Source organism: Pezoporus wallicus, unplaced genomic scaffold (assembly GCF_028554395.1).
Source record: "Pezoporus wallicus isolate ANWC-B61680 ecotype Strahan unplaced genomic scaffold, APGP_CSIRO_Pwel_v1 contig_7237, whole genome shotgun sequence".
Lineage (NCBI taxonomy): Eukaryota > Metazoa > Chordata > Aves > Psittaciformes > Psittacidae > Pezoporus > Pezoporus wallicus.
In genome coordinates, this window is record NW_026635802.1 from 1,239,932 (window position 1) to 1,265,024 (window position 25,093).

Genomic DNA, 25,093 nt, shown 5'->3' on the forward strand with positions numbered 1-25,093 from the left:
CAGAGGTAACTCAGGAAATATGGTGACAGAGCGGTTTATTAAAACCTGTACCCAGACTTTACCTCTTCTGTGGATGATAAGAATTGGGGATATATGTTTTTTTTGCTCCAGATCTTGTGATCATCTAAGCTACATTATTTTTGTGGATGAAGACCAGACAAATCTAGTTGCAGACCACTTTCCTGTGTGTTAGTACTAAGACAGAATGATTCAAAAGGCTTCATTCATTCAGGCTCTGAAACCTGAGTTTTGTTCACCACATCCTTTTCAACTGAGGCAATATTTCAAAAGTTATTCATAAGATAAACCAAAAGCAAACTGCAGATCCTCAGCTGGCAAAAGGTGATGTTGTATTCCTAACGTTAATTAAAGCTCTCACTCCTATGTCATCTGATGACTTCACACTGCCTTTATTAAACATTCGCAAATTGAGCAGAAGTTGGTACTGGCCAAAGCTGCACTAGCTTAACTACCAAAGTGATTTGTGCATGGGCTCTCTCAAATCAATTTAAATCTGGCTTATGAAGGCTTAGTTTCTACTGGTGGATTTGAAAATTCAAGCAAAAACCCTTTAAAGTATTCTAAGCTGACATAAGAATGTTCACTCATGACTTTGCATCAGTTTAGCTAAGTTGTATTCAAACCTGAAAAGTAGTGTGAAAACTAGCCCAAAGCATAAAACAGTGAAACAGATAATTGAAAGAAACAATGAGAAAAAAATTTCATCTTTATCTGCGAATAGAAAGAGGTTAACTTACTGGAGATCTTATGTGGCATAGACACATGCATCACCCCAGCAGATTTCCTTCCTAACATGCTCATACTTGTAGGCCTCCCTGGTTTCTGACTCAACATCCCTTTTCTTCCCTGTACCATTGCTGCAGCTGAAATATATTCAGTCATTCTGAGCTATGGGAGGCAGTGAATTAGCTTGTAAATATGATAAGGTGTAATTGAGAATACGTGCTATTGGAAAATCAAATCATTTTAGCTTTAGTTTGTCTAACCACACTTAACATGACTAGGGACAGCTAGACCTTTCATTATTAGGAGTTCATATGCTACAAAATGCACAGGAAAATTGGCAGTGCAGTGATGGATTAAGTAATTATAATGTTGAGAAACAAACACTGACAGTAAGAAAATAATAATAGTTTGCTCTATTATAATGTCTTTTTCTTGAATAACTGAAAGATCTCTGATGACTAGAACAGGAACAAGAAAGTTCTCATTTCTACTGCAGTATAAAAGACGTGTTTCATTATGTACCTAAATTTTGAAAACAGTGGGTCCTGGGGCAAAAGCACAGAGTAGCACTGGAATGGCCAAGAGGACCTGTTACTATCAGGCTTCAATCCTTTCCCCATCTTCAAACAGGCTGGGACCTGTCTAAATTTGACTCAAGTGTCAGCAGCTCCTATCCCAGTAGAGGTCTGCCAAATAAGGCTGAACTGGTGCTATCCTGCTCCTCTGTCCCCTCAAAAGACCCCAGTCTGACCAGTATCCCACCTGACAGTTACCCTAGATGCTGTGGGTTTCCATGCACATACCGCCCACCCTGCGTCCCCCACTACATTTCAGGCCATACTGGAGCACCATGTAAGTTAACATAGGTCTTCCTGAACCAAATCATGAAGTCTCCCATGTTTCCTCCTTTGTGTCCATCAGGGAATTATTTCAGACATGCCACTTCCCTGCAAGTTTCTTCCCAACACGGGAGGTTACTGCAGTATTTTAAAACAGTGAGTGGGATGATGAGAGACCATTTGATGTGAAAATGATCCTAGGCAAAGTCATGGTGAGGCTGCTACAAAATACATGAAGGAAAGAAATAGCATAATTAATGCTAGTTAGCATGATTTCATGGGAATAGTTCTTGTAAAACCGATATGGTCCTTTGATTTGATTACCAATTATGCTGATGACGGTAACTGTGCTGATATAATATCCTTATATTTCAGAAAAGAATTTGATACCATGGGACATTGTGATGAAAACACAAGATTTGTACCAAGCCAATTAAACGTATTTTAAATTAATTTAAAAGGGGTGATGGATCTCAAAAAAGTAATGATTTACAGTGATGACACTGTAAATTCAGTGATGAGTGTCTCAGGGTGAGGGATCCTTCAGAATGAGAACTGCCCTTAATCTGGACTTTAACAGCATCTGGAAGAAAATTTAAAATCTTTGCCGACAACACACAAAGTGAGCGGGGTAATAAGTGGTATTACGGATAAGGAAATCACACTGACTGCTCTGGATCACGGTGAAAAACAGATCAATTGTACAACATGCATTTTAATAAACCATATACCTCAGGAGGAGGAAAGTAGGTCACCCTGGGGATGTTTCTTGGAAAACAGCAGCTGAGAGGGATTTAGGGATTGGGATGACTGCTCAAAGGTATACCAAGTTTTGGGCAGGTCCGATAAATGAGGTGACTATTACAATCCCTAAATATGCAGGGAAATAACCTGTCGAATGGAAGAGAGCACAGTGCTTCATCACTGGAATTCCACCAAACTGCTGAGAAGTGGGTGTTAAAAATGGGAAATTCTCTGCAGGGAACTACGAGCATGATTAGAAATCTGGAGGAACCATGGCGGTTCGAAAAAAGCTGATTTTTTAATTACCCAAAGCAATGTGCAGTGGTAACTCACCTACAGTGAAGACAGGAATGACAGAAGATACCTAACAACAGTTGACTAGTGCCTCAAGTTCAGCAAATTCAACCTAAAAATACAGCACCTGTTTCTGACAATGAGGACAAAGGACACCAGGAATAGATTATCTAATGATAACATTTTCACCTGTTATTTGAGTTCACAACACTGTAAATAAGATGTATTTGCAAAAGGTCTGCCCAGGCTTGGCTGGGAGTTATAGCCTAGGCCTGAAAATACTGAGGGAAGTCTGGTGGGCTCTGTTATAGCAAAGGGGAGCTAAACAAACCATGCAAGTCTATTTCTGGATCTAAAATCTGAATCAGTTTCAGCTGAGGAGATGGCCCATGAGAGCCAGTGGCCAGGCACATTCTATAGATTTGCACCACTGTGGACTAGGGTAGAGGGTGGCTCAGTTTTTTTGTTATCCCTAAAGAAGTCACCTTGTGGTTTTATCTACAAAGATGCTAATGGAAACCAAGAGGTACAAAACCTTTTCTTATATATGGCTATATGTGTTGCTATTCCTAGATGCAGCAGAAATTCAGCCCTTTCCATGGCCAGGTTTGCAGCTGAACTTTTAACATGAATTTATGATAATAACTTGCTTTTATGTATCCAGGTCTTTAAGTCCTCTCGCTTGTCTCAGAACAAATCAGGAGTGCTTCCAGCAGACCAAATGGCATCATGCTGGTGTAAGAGCAGAAGAAGTGAGAGAAGAATGAAACCCCCTGTTAATAATTCATTCAGAGAGGTGTTACGGGATTTGCTCCAGACTCATGTCGTGTTTTATTATTTACAAGCCAGTGAATATAAATCAGCAGAAGGAAAAAAGCAGGATGCAAGCATGGCCGTCACTTACACTGCTGAAACCTGGAAGTCTCTGTCCTGTCACAGGGCTTGCAGGTGGAAGCTGGACTCAGCAGCATATGCAAAATAAGTGCAGTGGCTCTGTGCTGGCGTGCATTAAAATTGAACAAAAATATTGTCCTGCATAGCAGCAAATGAAGCTACTTTGACAAGGGCCAAGGCTATACCCAAATAAGTGCTTGATTTGGAAATCTTTCTGCTCCTCTGGGTGTTTTTCTTCCTCAGTAATGCATAAATGATGAGGAAACAAATGTTACATTATTATCTTCTCAGAAAATTGGACACTAATGCAAGAGCTGGTATTTCCTATAGTCATGGAATAAAATTTAATTTTTATGGATCGATATCATCTTGTCTCAGTTTCAGAAATGTAGATGGAGAAGTGAAAGAGCTTAGTGTCTGCCTACCAGACTTTACTCTCCAAAGCATGAGACAAAGATGGAGACAAATTCATGTAGCGGGTCTGGTGTCTGCACAGGCTTCTTTGCCTGGACCATGCAACGGCAGCATCTCTAAAAGCTGTGAATATGGAGCAACCTTTTTGACATAGGAAAGGAAAAACTACATTTTGCAATAGTGTTCTTCCCTCAGAAAATGTCAGTTAGTATAACATTTGTCACCCATAAGTGTATTAATGCTCAAAACACTAAATGAGGTGCATCCTGCCTGGTTGATGTGCTGGTATTATACTGCTGCATTCAAACCTCACAACTGTAGAGGGTCTGTAGATGGTCTGACATTTATTTCTTTTGCATGGCTTCAGAAAGGTGTCCAGTGCCAACATTCCCACACTTTAAAAGCTCCTTTTGCCTTTCATTTTTACGTGTGATTTTACACAAGGGTTTAGAGCCCTGCCTGGGTTGGTGTGTAGGAACTTTACAGCATGTCACAGGGAAAAATAATGCATTTTTTGTTAAATTAGAATGGATTCACTGGTTTAATCATGCATGCTTATCAGACAGGGGAAGCTGGATTAATACAGTATTTCTCAATCAGTTATTATGTAAACAAGCAAAATTTGCCACAGCTGGATTTCACATCCCAAGGACTAGGGAGGCCTGAGTTCAGTAAAAATTTCAGAAATATTTTTTGTCTGAGACACTGTGTGTCACAGTTCAAGCCCAGCCAGCAACTAAGGACCATGCAGCTGCTCACTCACTTCCCCTTCCTTCCCCCTGCCCTGGTGGGATGGGGAGAAGAATAAATAAAAAGGTAAACCCTATTGGTGAGGTAAGAACAGTTTAATGATTGGAATAAAGTAAAATACAATAACAATAATAATGATAATGATGATTATGATGATGGTGATGATGATAATGATAATAAAATTAATAATAATGTTGAAATAATAATAATATTAGAAATAAAATAATCAATCAAATAAACCCCCAAGTGGTGCACATCACCCACTGACTGATGCCCAGCCTATCACCTCTTGACAAACACCCAGCTTCTATACTGGGCACAACATGCTGTGGTATGGAATACCCCTTTGGCTAGTTTGGGTCAGGTGTCCTGTCTCTTCTCCCTCCTGGCTTCTCGTTCCCTTCCTCATGGGCAGAACATGACAGACTGAAATGTCCTTGATCAGGGTAAGCACTACATGGGAACAGATAAAACATTGGTGTGTTAGCTGCATTGTTCTCAGACTAAAGCCAAGAAACATAGCACTGTACCAGCTACTAGGAAGAAGATTAAACTATCCCAGCCAAAACCAGGGCATTGTGGTGTACACCCCAGCCATTTCCAATTAATCATATGATTATGAAAGATAGTTTGACTGAAGTGAATTATCCAGTAGGATCTTAGAGGTCAAGATTGTACTTGAATTAAAAGATTCCTCTTGAAATAACATCATCCCATGGGTGGGATGCCAACAAATTATCTCTTCAATTACAAAAAGAAAAAAATAATTATTTTGTGTGAAGCCTTTAATGGTGATCTGTCTCCTTAGGTAGTGTTAATACTTATCCACCTGCCACCATGTGAGGAGGGTTCAGTCCAGTTAATCAAGGGCCCACAACAACTTGTTAGTGAAGTGTCTGTGTAAGTGCTAACATTAATTCTGTTTTTCCTCTGCTGTTTACCCTAAGGTGGTGGTTAATGCACTTGTGGGAGCCATCCCTTCCATCATGAATGTTCTGCTCGTCTGCCTCATCTTCTGGCTCATCTTTAGCATCATGGGAGTGAACCTTTTTGCTGGAAAGTTTGGGAAGTGCATTAATAAGACAGAAGGAGATATGCCTTTAGACTCTAAAATTATTAACAACATGAGTGACTGTATACTCTATAATGTGTCAGGCACATTTTACTGGACAAAAGTTAAAGTTAACTTTGATAATGTTGGTGCTGGGTACCTGGCTCTGCTACAAGTGGTAAGTGTGACCACTAGAAACTGTTGGACAAATGTTGCCTGTTCCCTTGAAATAATCCATTTAAATACCTCTATGCTTTTCTTTTTTTTTTCAGCCATCAGGGGAATTCCTTTCCTCAAGTGTAAATTAGTTATATTTGGTGTATTAATTTGGCCTAGAGATATTTATGACAGCTTTTGGGTTTAATTTGAGTTTCTGATACATTACTAATATAGCCCTCTAGGAAGCGATTGGACTACTGAGGTGAATAATGTCAATAATGTAATCCAGAGCAAAGTTCAGTTCCAGAAACAAAAAGTCATGGTCCAAGAAAGGCTGTTCATGCAGACAGAGTGCATTTGCCTTCCTGAACAGCCTGGGACTTCACTGTACCCTGCTGGGATAAAATGAACTTGCAGTGCCTTCAGTTACACGGCTGAAGTTTTTGCATAAAGCACAGAGAAAGTCACAGAGAAAACTTTAATTTACATTCCTCTGTTCACCTTCAATGGAGATGTTTGAGAAGAACACTGCTGCCTCCCATTCTGCTTCCTCACATAATTTCCACCTGATAAATATAATGAGTCAGATTGAACCTAACTATGAAATAACAGCGGTAATCAGACTGCTGGAACTCTATACAGCTTGGACTCTCTGGAAAGGTGGTGAGAGAATATCAGAGAAGGGACTGTTAAGATTCAAAGATGATGGCAATATTTGATCTCTAAAGACAGAAGTAAGCCACATTTACAACCTTTTTTATCAGTAAATGTAAAACACGGGTAAATGGGTTGTATGCACTGAGATTTACTCTGTTATGACGCCGTACAACCTAATGGATAGGGCCGCATGAGACCCCATCTTCTTGTCGAGGCTCTGCTGCTGGACTGCTGAGTGATTTTATATAAATTGCTTTATGTTTCTGTTCCATGGGGCCCTCTTATAAAATAGTGGTAACGATACTTGTTCCCATTGTTCCTAATTTGCTCACAAGCCTAGTGATGACAAGGGCTGGAAATGCTCTAGGAATTTGTCATGTTTCCTTATATGTACACAGAATTAAACGACCCCCTTACCACATCCTTGGATGGGGAGGTTACTTTCTTGAAGCACCTGTGATGTCATTCCTTGCTTCTGGGATAAAAACTAGCATGCCGCAACCTCAATTCTTTTGCCATATGTAGAAATGCACCCTTTGTAATGCAGCAGAATACTGCCCTGGGTGCTGACTTGCCCTTCCAAGAGGGCATCATCCTCCCACAGGTCCTGATCAGATCTGCCACCCTTTCTCCTTCCCATGACGCAAGTTTGCTTTCTCCCAGATCAATTTTTTCGCTGTCACAGACACATGAAATTGCTCTATAAAGTGTCTTTCCTTTCCTGTAGAGATGCTTATCCTTATATATTCTGTTCCTGGTACATATACACTTGAATCTGAGATCTTCTGACAACTTTCCATTGAGTCTTTGATTTCATAATCTCTGGAAAGCGGAAAGGTTAGAATGGGTGCAACTTTTGGTTCTTTCCGTGACATAAAGCTGAACTTGCTAGAGTTTTTATCTTTTATCTTTTGCGTGTAATTATGATTTTCATCTCACCCATGCAGGGCAGATTAATTCACTTTGAATGTCTTTAATCAGGTTTTCCATTCTACACAGTGTTTGCCTTTTATTTAAACACTTAATTCAGCTGAGCAAAAATTTTAAGGTTTAAAATACTTTACCTTAACTGAAGCTTCTTATCTCCTCCATGACTGCATAACAGATGACTAATTTGTTTGGTGAAAAAACTCCATCAGAGTTGTAGTTGTTCCTTCACCATTTCTTTTATAAGGTTCAAACTCCAGCTTTCTGAAAACCTTCAACTTTTCACAAATTAGCATTGCCTGAGGAGTATCCTGAAGCAGTCTCCTCTGCTGTTCTGCAGTATCCGTTCCTGGGAACTTGGCACTGGTGATACTAGTTGCATTCACCAGATGGGGCTGCCTTCTGTTGCGATCAGTGGTGGCAGAAGAAATGTAACTGGTCATAAGATGGATCTCAGCACATTTCTGAAAGGGTGGTCTAGTTCTGCTGATTTCTAGTACTGCTATCCGTTTTTGAAAATGGACATGATGACCCTGCAGGGTTCTTTCAAACCTGTGATCCTGTATTGGGTAGCAGAGAAGTAGTTTTTCCAGTTGCAGAAGTACAAAAGAAGTGCCATAAATGTAATGTCCGTGAAGGCTGGACAAACTGATTGTGGCAGAAAATGAGGGAGCCCTAAAACCTTGCACAGCAGGTGTTTGGCTCCTTCTTCCAAGAGGAAGGGTAAGAGCCAGATGCCATTAGAGGATTGATTTTAACTTTCATCCTGCACCTGGAGCTCTTATGTCTGTTGCTAATGACAGTCTTTCGCAATGAAATGTAAAGATGATACCCACAGAGAAGGAGCCCAAACATCTGGATCTCCTTTGCCAGACTCCAGCTGAGGAGTGTTGGTTACAGGTGCTGCTTGCCAAATATCATCCTTATGGGGTTGCATTTCATGAGCAAACTACTGTGGGAATTGCAGGGGATCAGTTAACAGCTCAGCTCTCCTAAAGAGATAGACACATCCATGCATCTTTGCGCACACTGAGACAGTATGTAGCAATGATGAGATAGGCATTTTGGTTACAACCCTCTGGGATCGAAAATACGAGCTTTTAAGTGGGACTTGTCTTTTGACTGTTGACATTTTCAGCTGCTGCAGCACACTATTTAAGTGGCTCTGAAGTTACCTTTGGATGCTTGAATGTGTCTGAAAATCCAAATGGAAATACGTAAAACAAATCTGTCTGCCTAATGTTCTGTCTTCATTTCTACAGCATCCTTGAAAGAAATGAGAAGTTGCTACTATGGAAACTTTAAGGCTTACGACTATCCAGAGACAGACTTGCTAACAGTGTAGTTGAGAACTAAATGAAATTTTCCTCAAATATCCTTTGCTCTTTTCCTGCCTTGTTTAGGATCCATCATGTTGTTCCGAAGATGCTACTTTAAATTAATGAGTCTGAGAAAACATTTATGTGAGGTGGTCAGTCAGGTTTCAAGCTTCTCCAACAAACAAATTGTCTGTCTCACCTCAGGTTACTAAAATAGGAGGTAGTCTCTGCTCACTTTACAAGCAGGAGAAATGTCTCATTCACCGTGAAGAAAAGATCTTTGTTAGCATGACTTTCTAATTTTCAAGAATGATGTTCCACTCTTCTGGGGATTTAGCACCCTTAACACCCTAATCTAGTATGAAAAAAATTATTGCTACAACCCAGTGCTTCAGTAATGCTTTTTCTATATTCCCAGAATTGCTTTGCATATCACAGCACCTATCTTCTATAAATGTGTACTTGAGCTGAACAAAGAAATATCTTAAATTTCCATTAGGAGTTTTTCATTTCTCTTGAAGCATCATTTTCTTCACGTTATGATGACCTCCTCTTATTTTTTCACAACGTATCTTGAAATTTCAGCAATCTATTGAAGAACAACAAGAAAACAAGTGGTCTCTCACCCAGCACCTGGGTTGCTTGGAAAAGCTCTTCTTAGGCAGGAACAGACTTACATCTCATATGTCCTACAAATCTTTGTCACTCTGGGACTCCAGATAAGGCATGGGAAGATAACAGAAGCACTCCTAGACTAGTACAGCAATCAGGAGCTGCACAGTTAAATGAACCGCTCGTGCCAGGTTCGAAGTCATGACTGAGCTCATAAATCAGCCACAAAATGGTCATGAGACAGCAGCGTGTGTCTAAAGTTACTGAGTTACACAATCTCTTGCACTTCTGTAAAGCATAAAGCTAGATTTTACTTTCAGTGTGGATGTAAAATGCACAAAAAATCTGTGCTTCTGAACAAACCATAAACTGATGCACTAGGGTAGATTTCTCCATATGTCCAAAGGTCAGGAATAAGAAGTATTTCCATAAGGAATTACTGGTGGAAGTTTGAGGGGAGCAGAGGCAGAGCTCTCGGAGCCCATGTAGTCCCGCACAATGAAGACCTTTGGGGTGGGTCCAATGCTCAGTGGTGCTCTCCCCAGCAAATCATCTTAACATAAAATATATATAAAACTAATGTTTGGTATAAAATTGCTGCTATGACAAAATTGAACAGACTGAGAAAATCAACAGGAAAGCCAGCAGACAGTGGAGTTAGCATAGCCAACTTAAATATATTTAAGTTGGCTCTACTGTTAATGGCTGTGCTTTAGCTTTCACAAGTTTCTCTCACCAACAGTAATGCTTAAAGAAGCATTTCAGAAATATGAAGACCAGTATTTCTGCTGTCAAAAGCAGTCATTTTTATTGCACTATTACAGTCCTTTTCAGGGGAAAAAATATCCCAAATCCTTGCAGATTTAAAGGCTGTCTTTATTTTAAGGCATCATTTGGTTTGAGGGCAGTTAGCGCCATCCTCCTCCCCACTAATTTACTGCATTGCAGCTTTAACCACCAGTCAAATAACAAAATGTAATCCCATCCCAAGATGAGTTTATCGGTATATAATCTCATCACATGACAGTTTCAGTAGAAAATAGTGTTTCTCTGGATAGCTTCCAGGCAGGATAATATCACAAACACTCCCATGAAGATTTTGTCACTTCCTTATCCAGACTGTAAGTGGTTACTAATTCCAGATAAATAATTTCTTTCCCTAGTGTTATAATTTCTTTCATTCTCAGTATTTTTTACCCTCTGCAGATGAGTGTCTAGGGAAGATTTCCAGAAGCCCCATGGATTTTTAATTGTCTCACTTCTGGACAACTGGGAAAGCCAGAAAATCACAGTACTTCATTCTCTTAATATTTGTTTTTGTCAGATCACTTTACCATCTGTTATCACTATAAACCACTGTGCCTTGCAGTAGAGTCTCTCATGTCTGTGGTACACATCGAGGGGTAAAATAGGCACTCAAGATTTCCTCCCAAGTGGGAGAAAAATACAGGCTAAGATCATATCATCTTGGGAAACAGGGAAAGGATTTCTTGTTCCATCCTATTCACTCTTACTGAACAGCACTTTGAGCTGGAATCTGCAAGCAACTGTAATAACACAAGAAAATTTTTCATCAGATTAGAAAGAGATGAGCAAAAATTGAAAATATTAGAACAGTTAAGGAGGATCAGCATGACAGGTTCAAATAATAATTTGTTACAGTAAAATTGCTGATCATTCCTGTAAACACTTTACATCTGAAGTGGTTTTTAACACACAGTACCATGGAATAGAATTTCCAAAAGGTTCTGATTTGGGACATTTGATCTCTTTTAACCAGTAGATAAAAAAGTATGCAACTTTCACACAGTAGTTTTTATATACTTTCATGAGAAATACGGTTGACTTCTTGTGCTACATTTTTTTTTTTTCCTCAGTAGCCTTCAGAGGGAAATGAGAAGGCAGCATTTCTTCCAGAATTTAATTTAATAATAGAGAGTGTATAATGGAGCATTTCTAAAACTGCTGGATATACCTAGATCAACACAAATGCCGAGGTTTCTCCCAGGAACCGCTGGCCAAATTCCTATTAGTGTTATCCAGAATTGCGTGCCTACACACCAGGAGAAAATTCAACCGAAGTGTGAATAGAATGCAAAAAAATATTGGGTGTTGGTCTTTCATGCATGCTAGTGTAAATCTGATTATATGAATAAATCAAAAAAGACCTCATTATCTGCTCACACTGATTTTAAATCCAGGGTAAGTCTAAATGGGTCAGAAGTCAAACAAGAAACAACCACAGAGAACCAATGTAAGGGCAACGTGGCTTAGGCCAGAGTCAAACCTAATGCCAGGTATGTTGGCCTCAGGCTGTGTCTAATGAGAGGCATATATTTAGAGCAAAGAGTCATGGTTTTAGTATAGAACAGTAAAAATCACTTCTACATGTTTCTCCTAGGAGTGTTGTCACTGCCATATTTCTCCATTGCAGGTTCCAGTAGGAGACACTGTGGAATCCCTCTATGTTTAAACAATTAAAAAAAAATATATATAAAAACCCTGATTTAAAAAAAAAAAAAATCTGAATAGTAAAGCAGATTGTGTTTCTAGGGCCAGACTATAGCACGTGTTGATTGCCTTTGCTCTTTTCAAGTCAGCTGTGATATATGTGACTCCCTGGGCAATGTTAAACATTGCCTTGATTTATTCTGTTATAAAAGAGGGCAGAATCCAAGCTTCAGTGGGATCCTACAACGTAGTCACTGCCCATCAGTCCGGACAAGCAACATGGATGGGATCTATCTCACCTGGTGCAACACTTGTGCGTGACAGCACTCTGAGTTGTCCTGTGTAGCTGTATCTCTTCATTTCTTGAAATACTTAAGATCAAAACTTCCAAAGATTTAGTTGCCATGTTTTCACTCCTGTCTTAAATATCTTCTTAATTTTTTTCAAAATATCCATCTTATCCCTACAAGTGCAGAAGATCAGAAAACATGAATGAGAAAATCCAGGAGAAAACAATTGTAGATTTTAAATACCTAAATGACCATAAACTCTTTAATGGAGAGGCAGTTCATTAACTGTGAAGAACATAGAGATGATACTGTCATTTCAAGATATATTCATTTAATATACTTATTTATATATTTTGTGGGTTTTTTTCAGGCCACATTTAAAGGTTGGATGGATATCATGTATGCAGCAGTGGATTCACGAGAGGTAGGTCGCTACAAATAATTTAATAATTTCCTTTTCCGTTGACTTTTGAGGCATTCATGGTGTTTAACAACAAAAGCAACAACAACAAAAAGTACATGCAGGTTGCCAGTCCCTGTCTTGCTCTGGTGGAGACAGTTGCAGACCTTCATTTTTTTTAGTTGCTACTGAAGCACCACAACCCTGAGATTAAAACAGATATAGCCCTCCGTTCCACACAACTGATTTATCTCTTTGTACTACAAAACTCCCAGCACAGAGAGGCACCTCCAGGGTGAGTCTGAGTATACCAAAAACCTAAATTGTCCTGTTTCTTCCACTCTCCCTGTTGACTGCTGTATTTTCCAAGGATCTAACTTCTAATAATAGAACCTATTTAAAAGCCCTGGGTTTAAATTACATTCCTCCACAGCACACATGGTCAACCCTCCCTATATCTTGAGCAAGTTTCTTCTCTGCAACCAGGAGCTCCACTCAAAGAGGGTGGAGGAGCTCATGGCAGAGAAGGAGGCTGGTGTGAGCTTCCAGCTCTGGCTTGAGATCTGCTGAAGCTCTGGGTGCTGGTGACTGCCCAGTTGTTACCCGCATCCTGTTCAGCTTTCAGGTTTCCTGATAATAATAAGGTCCGTTCCAGCTCTAACCTTTCTATGATTCCATGAGTAAAAAAAAATTCCCTTGATGCATCGCATAGGGCAGTTTGTTTATTCTTTTATTGAAGGACCTGTAGTCTTCTTTCCCTCTTTTAATAATATTAGAGGAAAAAGAATACACTTACTGTTAATTTTTGAGGTAGCTTTCTGGTACCATGATCTTGGCAGGCTAAACTGAGCAACAGGGAGTAGAGCCCTAACTCTAAGAATAGTGGGTGGAAAAATCTCATGGCATCACAGGGACAAAGAATTACCTTTGCATAACATGGCTACAGATGATTTATTCTTGTACTACATGTACATGTGTGTGTATCCTCCTTGCTGAAGAATTAAACTCATGGGTTTCACATAAGAAAATCTGGCATTTGGGGAAATGCAAGCTTCTGGCATGTTGATTAGATACCTGGAGTTGATGGGGCAAATCTGAACCATGTGATTTGAGGCTATCGGACTATATTGCCGAGTTCTTCAGGAAGAGATCTTACTCATTTCCACCCTTCATAAAAGAAAAATTGTACTTCTAAATACAGCGGTTTTCAGTAGCATTTGATTTTACTGTGATCATACTTTTGCTTTTTATAAGTACCACTGGTTCATATAAGATTAGGGATAATCAGAAAATTGATTCTTTTTCCCTTCTGGGTTCAGACTGAGAACGTTTTATAGGATTTATTCTGAAGTTGCACTTCTGGAGCAGTGTGACAGTGTGATCGCTGTGACAGTGTTGTGAATTGGAGCTGAAATTACTGCAGCCTTGCAGACGCTAGTAGTAAACTTCAAACAGACTGAGGAGGCTGAGTCTGCTAATGGGAGTTACACTGTTTTTCCTGTTTCATAATCTTCTTTGCAAATGGACAGTTTTCTTTTAACTGCATTAATATTTTGACATGTGCAGAGATGGTGTCATTTTCAGTTTTTCCCTTTTCCCATTGCAGTGTGAGGAGCAGCCTGAATGGGAATGTAATTTATACATGTACCTGTACTTTGTGATTTTCATCATCTTCGGGTCTTTCTTCACATTGAACCTCTTCATTGGTGTTATCATTGACAATTTTAATCAACAAAAGAAAAAGATAAGTAGTGCATATGCTACACATCATGTTATGATTGCTGCAGAGACCTGGGCAAGAGATAGTTTTGTAAGCAGTGGTTTTGCCATATTAGCCTTGAGATTAGCATTGACAGAACAGCTGCAGAAACCACCTTGCAGGACTTTTAGAAAAGCACAGTTGTAGCAGCCCCTAATGCTCCCATAGGATGAGCATCCCAAAAATACAGGCTGAGGGATTATATTCCATACAGAAAGTAGTGAAGCGACTCCATGCAGATGGGTTCTGTGGCACAAACTGCCACAGGAACACAGACCACCCTGGTGTCCCCCATGCACAACCAGTGTCCCTCAGGGTCAGGGAGAAGCAACCTGGACTGAGAGCTGTGTTTCTCACTACTCTCTAGTCTCTGAACAAAGAGCTGAGGTTCTTATATTTTCCTCTCTCACCTCAGACCTACCTTGAGTGGAGACATAATCCAAGTCTTGCTCCTCCTTGGCTGACTGCACTGCTCTGTCTCTCCAGCCATTTGCCTCCATACCATAAGCAGCTCCTAGCACTGCACCTCATCAAGCCCTTCTGTTAGGGTTTAACCCCAGACAGCAGCTAAGCACTCCCTCCCCAGTGTGAAGAGGAAGAGAATATGAAGAGTAAAAGTGAGAAAACCCATGGCTTGGAACAAAGACAGCTTGTCTCAACCCACACAAGCTGCATGTAACGCAAAACAAGGAATTCATTCACCAGTTCCCATCATCAGGCAGGTGTTCAGCCACCTCCAGGAGAGCAGGGCTCCATCACATATAATGGTTGCTAGACAAATGGTGTAACTCCAAATGTCCCCTGCTTCCTCCTTCTTCCCCAGCTTTTATTGCTGAGCAGATGTCATAAGCTATGGAATATCCCTTGGATCAATTGGGGTCATCTGTCCCAGCTGTTTCCCCTCCCAACTCCTTGTGTGTCCCCCAAACTCCTCATTGGTGGGGTGGGGTGAGAAGCAGAAAAGGCCTTGGCTCAGCGCAAGCACTGCTCAGCAATAATGAAAACATCCCTGTATTATCAACTCTGTTTTCAGTACAAATCCAACACATCACCTCATACTAGACACTGTGAAGAAAACTAGCTCTATCTCAGCTAAAACCAGCACACCTTCTTAGATATTTTGCTAAAAGGTACCCGAAAAGGGGAATAAGAAAATACAAGAGAATTCAGCCCTGAACTTTGGATGGGGACAGTGGAGCTCTTTTCATCAAAAGTAATAGCTTTGTTCTCACCCTATACTTAGGCGGCCAGGACATCTTTATGACAGAAGAACAGAAGAAGTATTATAATGCAATGAAAAAGCTGGGATCTAAGAAACCTCAAAAGCCAATCCCAAGGCCACTGGTAAGAATAGCATCATGTGGTTGAAATTCGTGAAATAGCTGAATATTTATATAATAGAATAAATGCAATTCAACTTGTTCATGCAGGAAGGGTAAGCTCTTCCAGATGAAAGCCACTTAGAATTATAAGTTTTGGCATTTGACAATATTTGCAAGTCCAGTGACCTGTGATACAAAATTCCTTCTGTTCTGCAATATTGATGAAAAGCCCAGTTTACATATGAAGTCTACACATGCCAGTGGCCACATGCCTGCATTGAATGAATTCATGGCCCCAGTCCAGGGTCTTTTTTCAGTAGTTTCAAGAAGCATTAGGAGTAAATGGGTTTGAACCATTCATCATAATCTTTAAGTTTATAAAGTTCCAATCAGAAGCAGTAGATTGTCTATTTCTTTCTACCTTCTGATCAATCAGAGACAATAATGTCATCATTTTGACATGATGCAAATTTCCTAACTAAATCTTCTCCTTTCCTCCAGAACAAATACCAAGGTTTTATTTTTGATGTCGTCTCAAAACAAGCCTTTGATGTCTCCATCATGATTCTCATCTGCCTTAACATGGTTACCATGATGGTGGAAACAGATGACCAAAGTCAAGAAAAAGTCAACATCCTTCATAAAATAAACATGCTTTTTGTTGCCATCTTCACTGGGGAGTGCATCATCAAGATGCTGGCTCTTCGACACTACTACTTCACCAATGGCTGGAACATATTTGACTTTGTTGTTGTGATTCTGTCTATTGTAGGTAGGTGAACCTGGATTTTCACTCAAGCTTCAAAGTTAAAAAGGCAGACATAAAATTCATTAGTCAAAGTTAAAGGCTTCATTCAATAATATACCCTTTCAACTCAGAGAATTGGATGCTAGGTGTATTTTTTAAATATGTAAGTATAACACAACAGAATACTGCCTAACAGTAACTTGTGTGATCAGCAAAATTATGAGTGTTATCATAGCATAGTGTTGGTTTCAATGTGTATATAATGGTTTCTGGTGACAAAACACTTTCCAGAACTGGCACCATACATTTAACCTCAGTTTTGCATAACAGCCAGAGAAGTAAAAACACCACATGAAAAGGACACATGTAGATTGTTATTGTTTTGCTATTTACTTTTTATTGCAACAGTATGAAACAATCCTTCAGGGAAGGCTTGGGCAGGTGCAGTGAGTCTGGCTGTTCTCAGCCCTGTTGTCGTTAGAGGATCACACCCCCATATATTGGAGGGAAGAAACAGAAAGACACAGTTTGGTTGTGAATTTGTGCCTTTTGCTGTTCTGCAGCCCCAACCAGATATCGTATGTTAGGAGCTACAAGAGGTGCAGGTCAAATATGAATCTGAAGTCCTGCCAAATAGCTTCCACTGAAGCTGGAGTAGCAACTGGAGGATGACCGGCTGCTCCAGTGAGCAGAAGGAACTCGGAAATTCATCACTTCCAAAAAAAGTTTCTGTTTTGGAGAAGTGAATAGGTGAATGAAAAAGTGTCATGTTAGGAAAACAGAGTCATCTTCTCACTAGATGCTCCTGTTGCTCTAAATTCTAGCTGGTGGACTGGGAATCTGCAAGACCCCAATGCAGAGAGCAGCCTGTAATTTGGGGGCCTTGGGCTACCTGGATTTCACAGATTTGGGTTACCCAGGGAACATCACTACAATGCAGCTGTCATCAGAGCCTTGATGTTGGATGCTCTGAATAGGTTCACAGCAGACAGTTAACCAGAGCCGTCACATTGGTCATAGTGCTGCCCAGTGAACAACCAGAGTGTTCCAGCATGAGGTCTCAGGCCATGCCAGTGAGCCCTTTCCCAGGCTGGGCTTGGAGACAAGAGCTCGTCAGGGCTCAGTGCACCCAGGGACTGTTGGCATAAAACAATCCAGATCAAGATGCTCTGTTTCTGCAGGAAGAGCTTGGCTACAAGGATGCAAGCTCATTTCTTGCTAGTACAATCTTAGCTCTTAGTTCCCCTGCAGCCCATTAGGGAAACTGGAAAAATTAATAAGCAAACAACCAACCAAGCAGATTTCCAGTAGAAACTTGCATTGTACTGGTGGTGGCTCAGAAAAACAGGCCCAGCACACCATCTCACTTGCTAACATTTTACAGCCCAAAATGTTATCATATCAGAAAAAATTCTAACCAGTTGCAGGTTGAATTTCTCAGGTGGGGCATGGCCAAAAGCTGCAGATACCTGTTTTCTGTCTGAATTGCTCCTGGTTTCTCATTCCCAATAGACAAGTTTTCCTTTAATAATACTGCTGCAATCATTGACACCTTTGTTCATAGTCTCAACAAAATCTGCATGGGTTAAACAGGCATGAAAACATTAACGACAATGCCATTCCTGTTATCATGGGTCTTCCCACCTGGAGAACTTTTCATTGATTTTGACCATAATCCTGACTCATTGTTTTAAAGGGAAGCCTGTGTTAACTCTCTCTTTGTCTCTTTTCTTTTCAAGGCACCGTACTTTCTGATATCATCCAGAAATATTTCTTCTCTCCCACACTCTTCAGAGTCATTCGCTTGGCTCGGATTGGCCGGATCCTAAGACTCATCCGGGGAGCCAAAGGAATTCGAACTCTCCTGTTTGCCTTAATGATGTCCCTACCTGCTCTGTTCAACATTGGCCTCTTGCTTTTTCTGGTCATGTTCATTTATGCCATTTTTGGCATGGCTAACTTTGCCTATGTTAAGAAGGAGCATGGGATTGATGACATGTTCAACTTTCAAACCTTTGCTAACAGCATGCTCTGTCTCTTCCAAATTACAACATCAGCTGGCTGGGATGGTCTTCTCAACCCTATTTTAAACACTGGACCACCACATTGCGACCCAAACCTTCCAAATGCAAATGGTTCAAAGGGAGACTGTGGAAGCCCTGCCGTAGGGATTTTATTCTTTGTTACTTATATCATTATATCATTTCTCATTGTTGTAAACATGTATATAGCCATTATTTTAGAGAACTTCAGTGTAGCCACTGAGGAAAGTACAGAGCCTCTAAGCGAGGATGATTTTGATATGTTCTATGAAATCTGGGAGAAGTTTGACCCTGAAGCCACTCAGTTTATTGAGTATTCTGCACTTTCAGACTTTGCAGATGCGCTGTCGGAACCTTTGCGCATAGCGAAACCAAACAAAATCAAACTCATAGCAATGGACCTGCCCATGGTCAGTGGAGATAGGATCCATTGCTTGGATATTTTGTTTGCTTTTACAAAAAGGGTGCTAGGAGAATCTGGAGAGATGGATGCCCTTAAAATACAAATGGAAGAAAAGTTCATGGCAGCAAATCCATCTAAGATCTCTTATGAACCCATTACAACAACTCTCAGACGGAAACAAGAAGAGGTCTCTGCCATTGTCATCCAGCGGGCCTACAGGAAACATTTGTTTCGGCGCTCCATGAAGCAGGCATCTTACTTGTACCGTCACAGAACTTTTGATGGCAGCATCCTCGAGGACGATGCACCTGAGAAGGAGGGTCTAATTGCATACATGATGAATGAAAACTACGGCAGGCCAATAGACAAATCAGAAACTCTGTCCTCCACATCTTTCCCTCCATCCTATGACAGTGTCACCAGAGGCACAAGTGATAATCTCCAGCTAAAGATGACGGACTCCAGCAAAAGCGATGAGGCTATAGATTGTCTTCTCTCACCAGACAAGGATAAAGAATCAATTGTTTAAATGTTTGTTTAGAATGCTTTAAAATATTGTTTACAGAATGTAATGCTGTAACTACACAACAATTGAAGCAGCCTTCTTATTAAAAATTAGTTGCAAAAGAAACAATGGAGTTTTTACCCTTAACCACAGGAATCTAATAAGTCATATAACCTTTGACCCTGCTCTTTTTGAGTTGGCTCAATATTTATATTTATATTTATATATGCACAGGAAGAATATTTGCAGGGTCATAGCTGTTATATCAATGGTGTGAATAAGAATATGCTAGACTGTAAAACAGTAAACACAGTGTATATCCACAGATAAAGCCTGGCTGTATACATTCATTTAAGGTCTTACTCATATTAGTGTGTTTACTTATGGCGATGTATGACCTTGCATTCTAAAAAGAAAAAAAAAAATATCACAGCTGCTGTAGCAAAATGTAACACTTACTGTATATGTTGTGAATGGTCTTTCATAAATTTATTATATTTGATATTTTTTTACTTAAAAAACTAAAGTCTCTTTTTCCATGGAGATTAATGATCCTTATACTCTCTTCTTCATGATGAACTCTGAGTCAAGGTAATAGGAAATCATGTGATCCCCATCACTTGAAGAGGAAAGATGTTGCAAAGTAAAACTATCAAATTAACAACATTTTAACTGTTTATTACACTAAGCCTTCCCTCTTGGGACTTGCAACTGCTCCTCAGCAGAAACACAAAAACGGAGAGGGAAATGATGTCAAAATAATTAAAGAAATGGCTTGTTCTATCCTACAAGAAACTAGACAGTAATGGATTCTGTTTGTAAAACTGTTAATAAAAGCACTAATTTTTTTAGTATGTTTCAAGAATCTGCTTTGAATACCGCAGTCAAACTCACCATAGAAGTAGCGAATCACGTTTGTGTGTAGTGCTCCAAAGCACCATCTATGCTGGCAAAGTTTCTGTTAAGGTAGTGGGATAGGTTACCTTTTCCCCAGCAACACTGAGCTAAGCAGCCTTATTGGAAACTCTATGCATCAATATTACTCCAAAAATACTACTACTAATGATACTTATAATAAAAATGCCAATTGTACAGTGCAGAACAGCTGAGACAGTGTGATGGAGAAGGTGGGAGGGGAATTGCCTCTGGATCTGCACGTAAATTTTGAGGTTTTGAATCCTTTCTACTCAGTGTCCATCTTTCATTTTCTCAGATGGTACAGTTAGATTACTGGGGAAGAACAAGAAATAGAGGAACCAATGAAAAGAATCTACTAGAAAATATATATATCCTCATTCCTGTAGGCAAAGTAATATTTACAGTTGATGTGTCCATCAGCTCCAGGCCAAAGAAATGACAGTGGGATAGAAGGTGGAATATGTGGCTGCAGATAAGTATTAGAGGTTTTACATGCTAAAGTATATTATTGTTTATTATTAAACTTTCAGCCTCAATAGAATGTGAGAAAGTATTTGAGGAATATAGAGATAAGTCCATCATTACAGACAAGTTCTTTCTTTTCACCTTCAGACTGATTGTACTTGGGTTTGGTTGGACTTCACAGAAAATCTTGAGATTTCTGTCATGAGCCATTGCACTTTAAGGAAAAGTAATTGTGCTTTTCGCCTTGGAGAAGCAAAGATATGAAGAATGTATATAAGGTGTATTGTCACTGACATTTAGTTACATCCCAGGTTGTAAAGGAGTCAAAATCCACATGGGGTTGGCAACAAGAATTAAAACAACATATTACAGTTGAGTTTATCTATGGCCATTGTTCTCTGTCCTCTAAACAAGTCAAGCTATGTAAAGACAACATGTCAAAAGAATGATGATGTTTCTGTGTAAATATGGGCTAATATATTCTCTCCATTCATTGAGAGGTATCTCAGGTATTCACTTGAGAGTGGTCTGTTGATTAATTCAGTGGATTTGCCATCAGGATTCCTGGGGTTTATTCCTGGTTCTTACTACATGATTTTTAGGCAAATAATTTAACCTATCTGTGCCTCAGTTTACCCATCTGTAAAATGGGGATAATAATACCTACCTCACAGGTGTGTTGTAAGACTTTTGGTTGCAAAGTGCTATAAGGGAATGAAACATACTCTATAAGTATTATTATAATCATGATCTCTTGCCCTTCTAACCCCATGTCTACGATGTATAATATAGGGCTGTTCCTCTGTTCATTCTGTTGCCTTTAAATCTTGTATGTAATTAGATTCTAACTTAAGGGAACTACTCGTCGTTCCTTAAAGTGAAAACACAATTTATTCTTTCCTCCCTTCCCACCCCTAACTCCCCCAAACCAAAATTGCTCAAGGCTTCTCAAGTTAGAGAAACTTTATACAGATTTCCTGTGTATTTATGCTGTAATGTTATTCTGATTGTACATATCACCCAGAAAGAGTATGCGATTTTTATATTTATATGCATATATATATATACACACACATACATATAACTATACATATATATGTATCTTGTAAGTTTATAGAGTGGCTGACACTCTCAGAGGACACAACTTCCTGATTAAAATGTTTTCTTCTCAATGGGATTTATTGATCATTAGCAATGTGCTGCTGCCTATAATGAAACTGTTTAATTAGAAAATAGTGCATTCATTACTTGCTGAACAAGCATTTATTGGCTGACAGCTGGTAAAAGTATTTTCCTTTTGAAGCTTTAGAATAAAAAAAAGGGAAAAACTACTAAGAAAAAGGAGCATTTCTTATGTGTTTTTTTTTCACAACAATATAAATTGTTCAAAACCCAAGGGAACAGTCAGCCTGCCCTCAGCAGTGTGGTGCTGGTCATGCTGGTTTAAAAGTATTTTAATTGTTTGCAACTTCTGTTTGAAAATATTCAACTGATATTCTTATTAAGAGTCAGGCCCTGTAATGAACAGGATATAAAGGAATGATTAGCTGGTCACTGATAATATTAGAGAAGAGCTCTTCCTCTGGTCATTTCACCCTTGCTTTGAACTCTTTATTGCCATTGCTGTGAGACTCTATAGTACTGATGCAGTTACAAATGGTTCTGTCTTCTACCCAAAACCTGCGAAAAAAATGAAATCATCATGCAAAAAAATCTGAAAGAGGGTCTTAACCATAGATGTTTACAGTGCAACTTTCTAAAACTGAATTGTAAATTACTTTCAAAACATTTGTAACTGAAAGGTTGGTTTTCTATTGGGTTTTATATTGTTTTGTGGTATATTTCTTTAGAACTGAAGAGGGAATGGTATCTTTGTATGGTTTGAAGAACACCCCTCAAAAACTTCAAATAACCTCATTTGCAGATCTTTATCAATGGAGATGCCAATCCAGATCTAGCAATGATACAACCTCCCAGTGCAGTGATTTAGTTAAAGACACTAACTCAGTAGTTGGTCCACACTGTCTATAAGCATGGTGAGTGTCACCATTTTTTTCTGGTGATTTCTTCAATAAAGACTACCCCATGAATCTCTCGAGTTGCAAAAAGAGCAAGGAAAATATCAGCCAGTATCATAGGACATATTAATCTGTTTGTACCTTGAAAAATTCAAGTTTATTATGTTTCTTTGTTAAATAAATAAGGATAACAAATATTTTCTGTGCCTTTTTTTTTTTTTTGTTACTTTATCAACATTTGAGTTCTTATTTCCCTGACTTTTTCAGCACTTTTTTTGTGAAATGCGTGGTGACTTTTGTTAGAAGGCTAGTCAGTGAAAATCCCTCTAGTTCATCTTGCATTATAAAGCCAGCTACAAGACATTAAGGTCTTTATCTAAAGCTATTGAAATCAATGGAGAGTTTCTTCAGATGGTTTTAAAGCAGGCCCAAAACCCTCTCTTCAAAGACAGTAATTTATAGCATTAGCCCAGCATTGATATTTCAACCCATCCTGCCCAGTAGAATTGGCTGGAGGAGGAAAGGTTTTACTGGAAATATAGGATCCCACCTAGAGATTAAAAAGATATATTTTTATATATGTATACATATATATAGATAGATAGATGTGTGTATATATATTTAAATGAGATTTTTCTTAATGGTAATGTGGATGTCTTCCTGGTTTAATAATATTAATTTGCATTTTGGTTACTATTATACGAGTTATATGTCAAAATTTATACTAAACAGAAGGTAACAGCCTTCCCTATGCATGCATGCCTTAATCCTGGAAGGAGATACAGAAGGGACACAGAGGACCTTAGCTGTTATCAGCATTGATTGAATCAGCCTTATCTTCACCTATGCTAACACCGATTTGGTTTCCCTGTTTCTGTGCTGATTTCGATTTCAGTGTGGCAAATTTCTAACCATATTAAAACAGAACAAATTGCACTGGTTTAAACTGCAATGAAAACTTCAATTCAGTCCTTAGAATTAGTTTAACAAAATCAGTTTATAATCCTGTTTTACATTAACCTGGGTCAGTCTCACTTGTGGAAAAGACTTCATTTTTAAATCCGCATTTGCTAAAGTGTGTCGTATAATAATATGACTTCTGAGTAATCGTGTGCATGGAACAAATCTGTCTGAAAATTTTTCATCAAGATATTTACATGTCAGGTTAGTTAAGGAAATTACTGGTTAGAATTTGTGGCCAGAATTCTCTTGGAAATGAAATTCAGGATCATAATCCCAATATTATTAAAATTTCCATGCCTAGATTTTTACCATAATTGATTTACCAGAATTATTTCATAACACGTGTTCCCATCGCTGTGCTGCTTTGGATTACAGGACTCCCCTTATTTTCATGTAGAACTCAGGGAAGTTTCTAAAGGCTTTCAGATTTTCCTTCTTTTGGGATGAAATTCTAAGAAAAAAAATTGCCAAAGGAATTTTTTTGTTTTCCAGCACTAGCAAGGGACTTGGAAGATTTGGCTCCTCAGTAAAGGAGAATTTTTATAGTTTTATTTTTTAAACTCAAACTAAATTGATTTTACAAAGATGCAGATCTATTAAATCAAGCCTGTGTGAAAGCTGTGGAGTCAGGGCTTGTAATTTCTAGATTTATCTTGAGATTTTTGAGTTCCTTCTTACTTTTGATGCAGATTGTTGCCAGGAGCAATTTGGAAGCAAGTCTGTGTTAAGGTAGACAGTTACAGCAGCACAGGCGAACTCAGGCAGTTTTCATAGAAAAAGCCACACATTAGCAGCTTAGATTTAAAGAGGAATTTTATAATCATCAAAAGTTGCTGTAGGAAGAGAAGTGAAAAGTAAATGCTTTGTAGCACAAAGCCTCCACCGGTCTCTAGTATTAAAGGACGCCCATGTAGGATGACAGTAAGTGTCGTGTTTCTGACAACAGCAATGCATTTTTCTGCCATGTGCCAGAGCGCTGAGACAAGAGCAGAACTGGATTTAAAACAAGAGGAAACAGATAGAAGCACAGCACCAAAAAAATCCCAACGCCACCAAATTCCTGTGAAACGGCTGCTTCTTCATGTCAATTCTCCCAATGAGCTGTGAAAGACTGGCCACGCGGGGTGAAGAACAAACATGGAAATCCTTCTGAGTGTTTACATATTGCAAAGAAATAGCAGCCGTGTCAAAGGGAAAGCATGTGAAAACAAATAGTCTAAGGGGAATAGCTACTGGCAGCAAGCAAAAAAATGCTTTGGAGTTAAACGTCACCGATAACCCCACGAGGGCTGGAGGTGTTGGGCTGCAGTGTGGGCATGAGTTTGTCAGCACCTCTGCCCAAGCTATTTTAGCCAGCTGACAAACAGGACTTTGAGCAGCTCCTGGCCCATGTGCTCTTGCC

General features: G+C 39.3%; 1 protein-coding gene across 4 annotated transcripts in view; it reads left to right on the top strand.

Moving 5' to 3' along the window:
- The window catches only part of LOC130593274 (sodium channel protein type 5 subunit alpha-like), a 215,577-nt gene extending 192,652 nt beyond the window's left edge, over window positions 1-22,925 (top strand). For all 4 annotated transcript variants that reach the window (XM_057398302.1, XM_057398303.1, XM_057398304.1 and 1 more), the window contains 6 exons: window positions 5,630-5,911; window positions 12,519-12,572; window positions 14,155-14,296; window positions 15,551-15,651; window positions 16,131-16,401; window positions 18,117-22,925. In XM_057398302.1, the coding sequence (XP_057254285.1) occupies window positions 5,630-5,911; window positions 12,519-12,572; window positions 14,155-14,296; window positions 15,551-15,651; window positions 16,131-16,401; window positions 18,117-19,351 (2,085 nt within the window). In that variant the 3' untranslated portion in view covers window positions 19,352-22,925. The remainder of the gene's footprint in view (window positions 1-5,629; window positions 5,912-12,518; window positions 12,573-14,154; window positions 14,297-15,550; window positions 15,652-16,130; window positions 16,402-18,116) is intronic.
- Window positions 22,926-25,093: the final 2,168 nt, after the last annotated feature.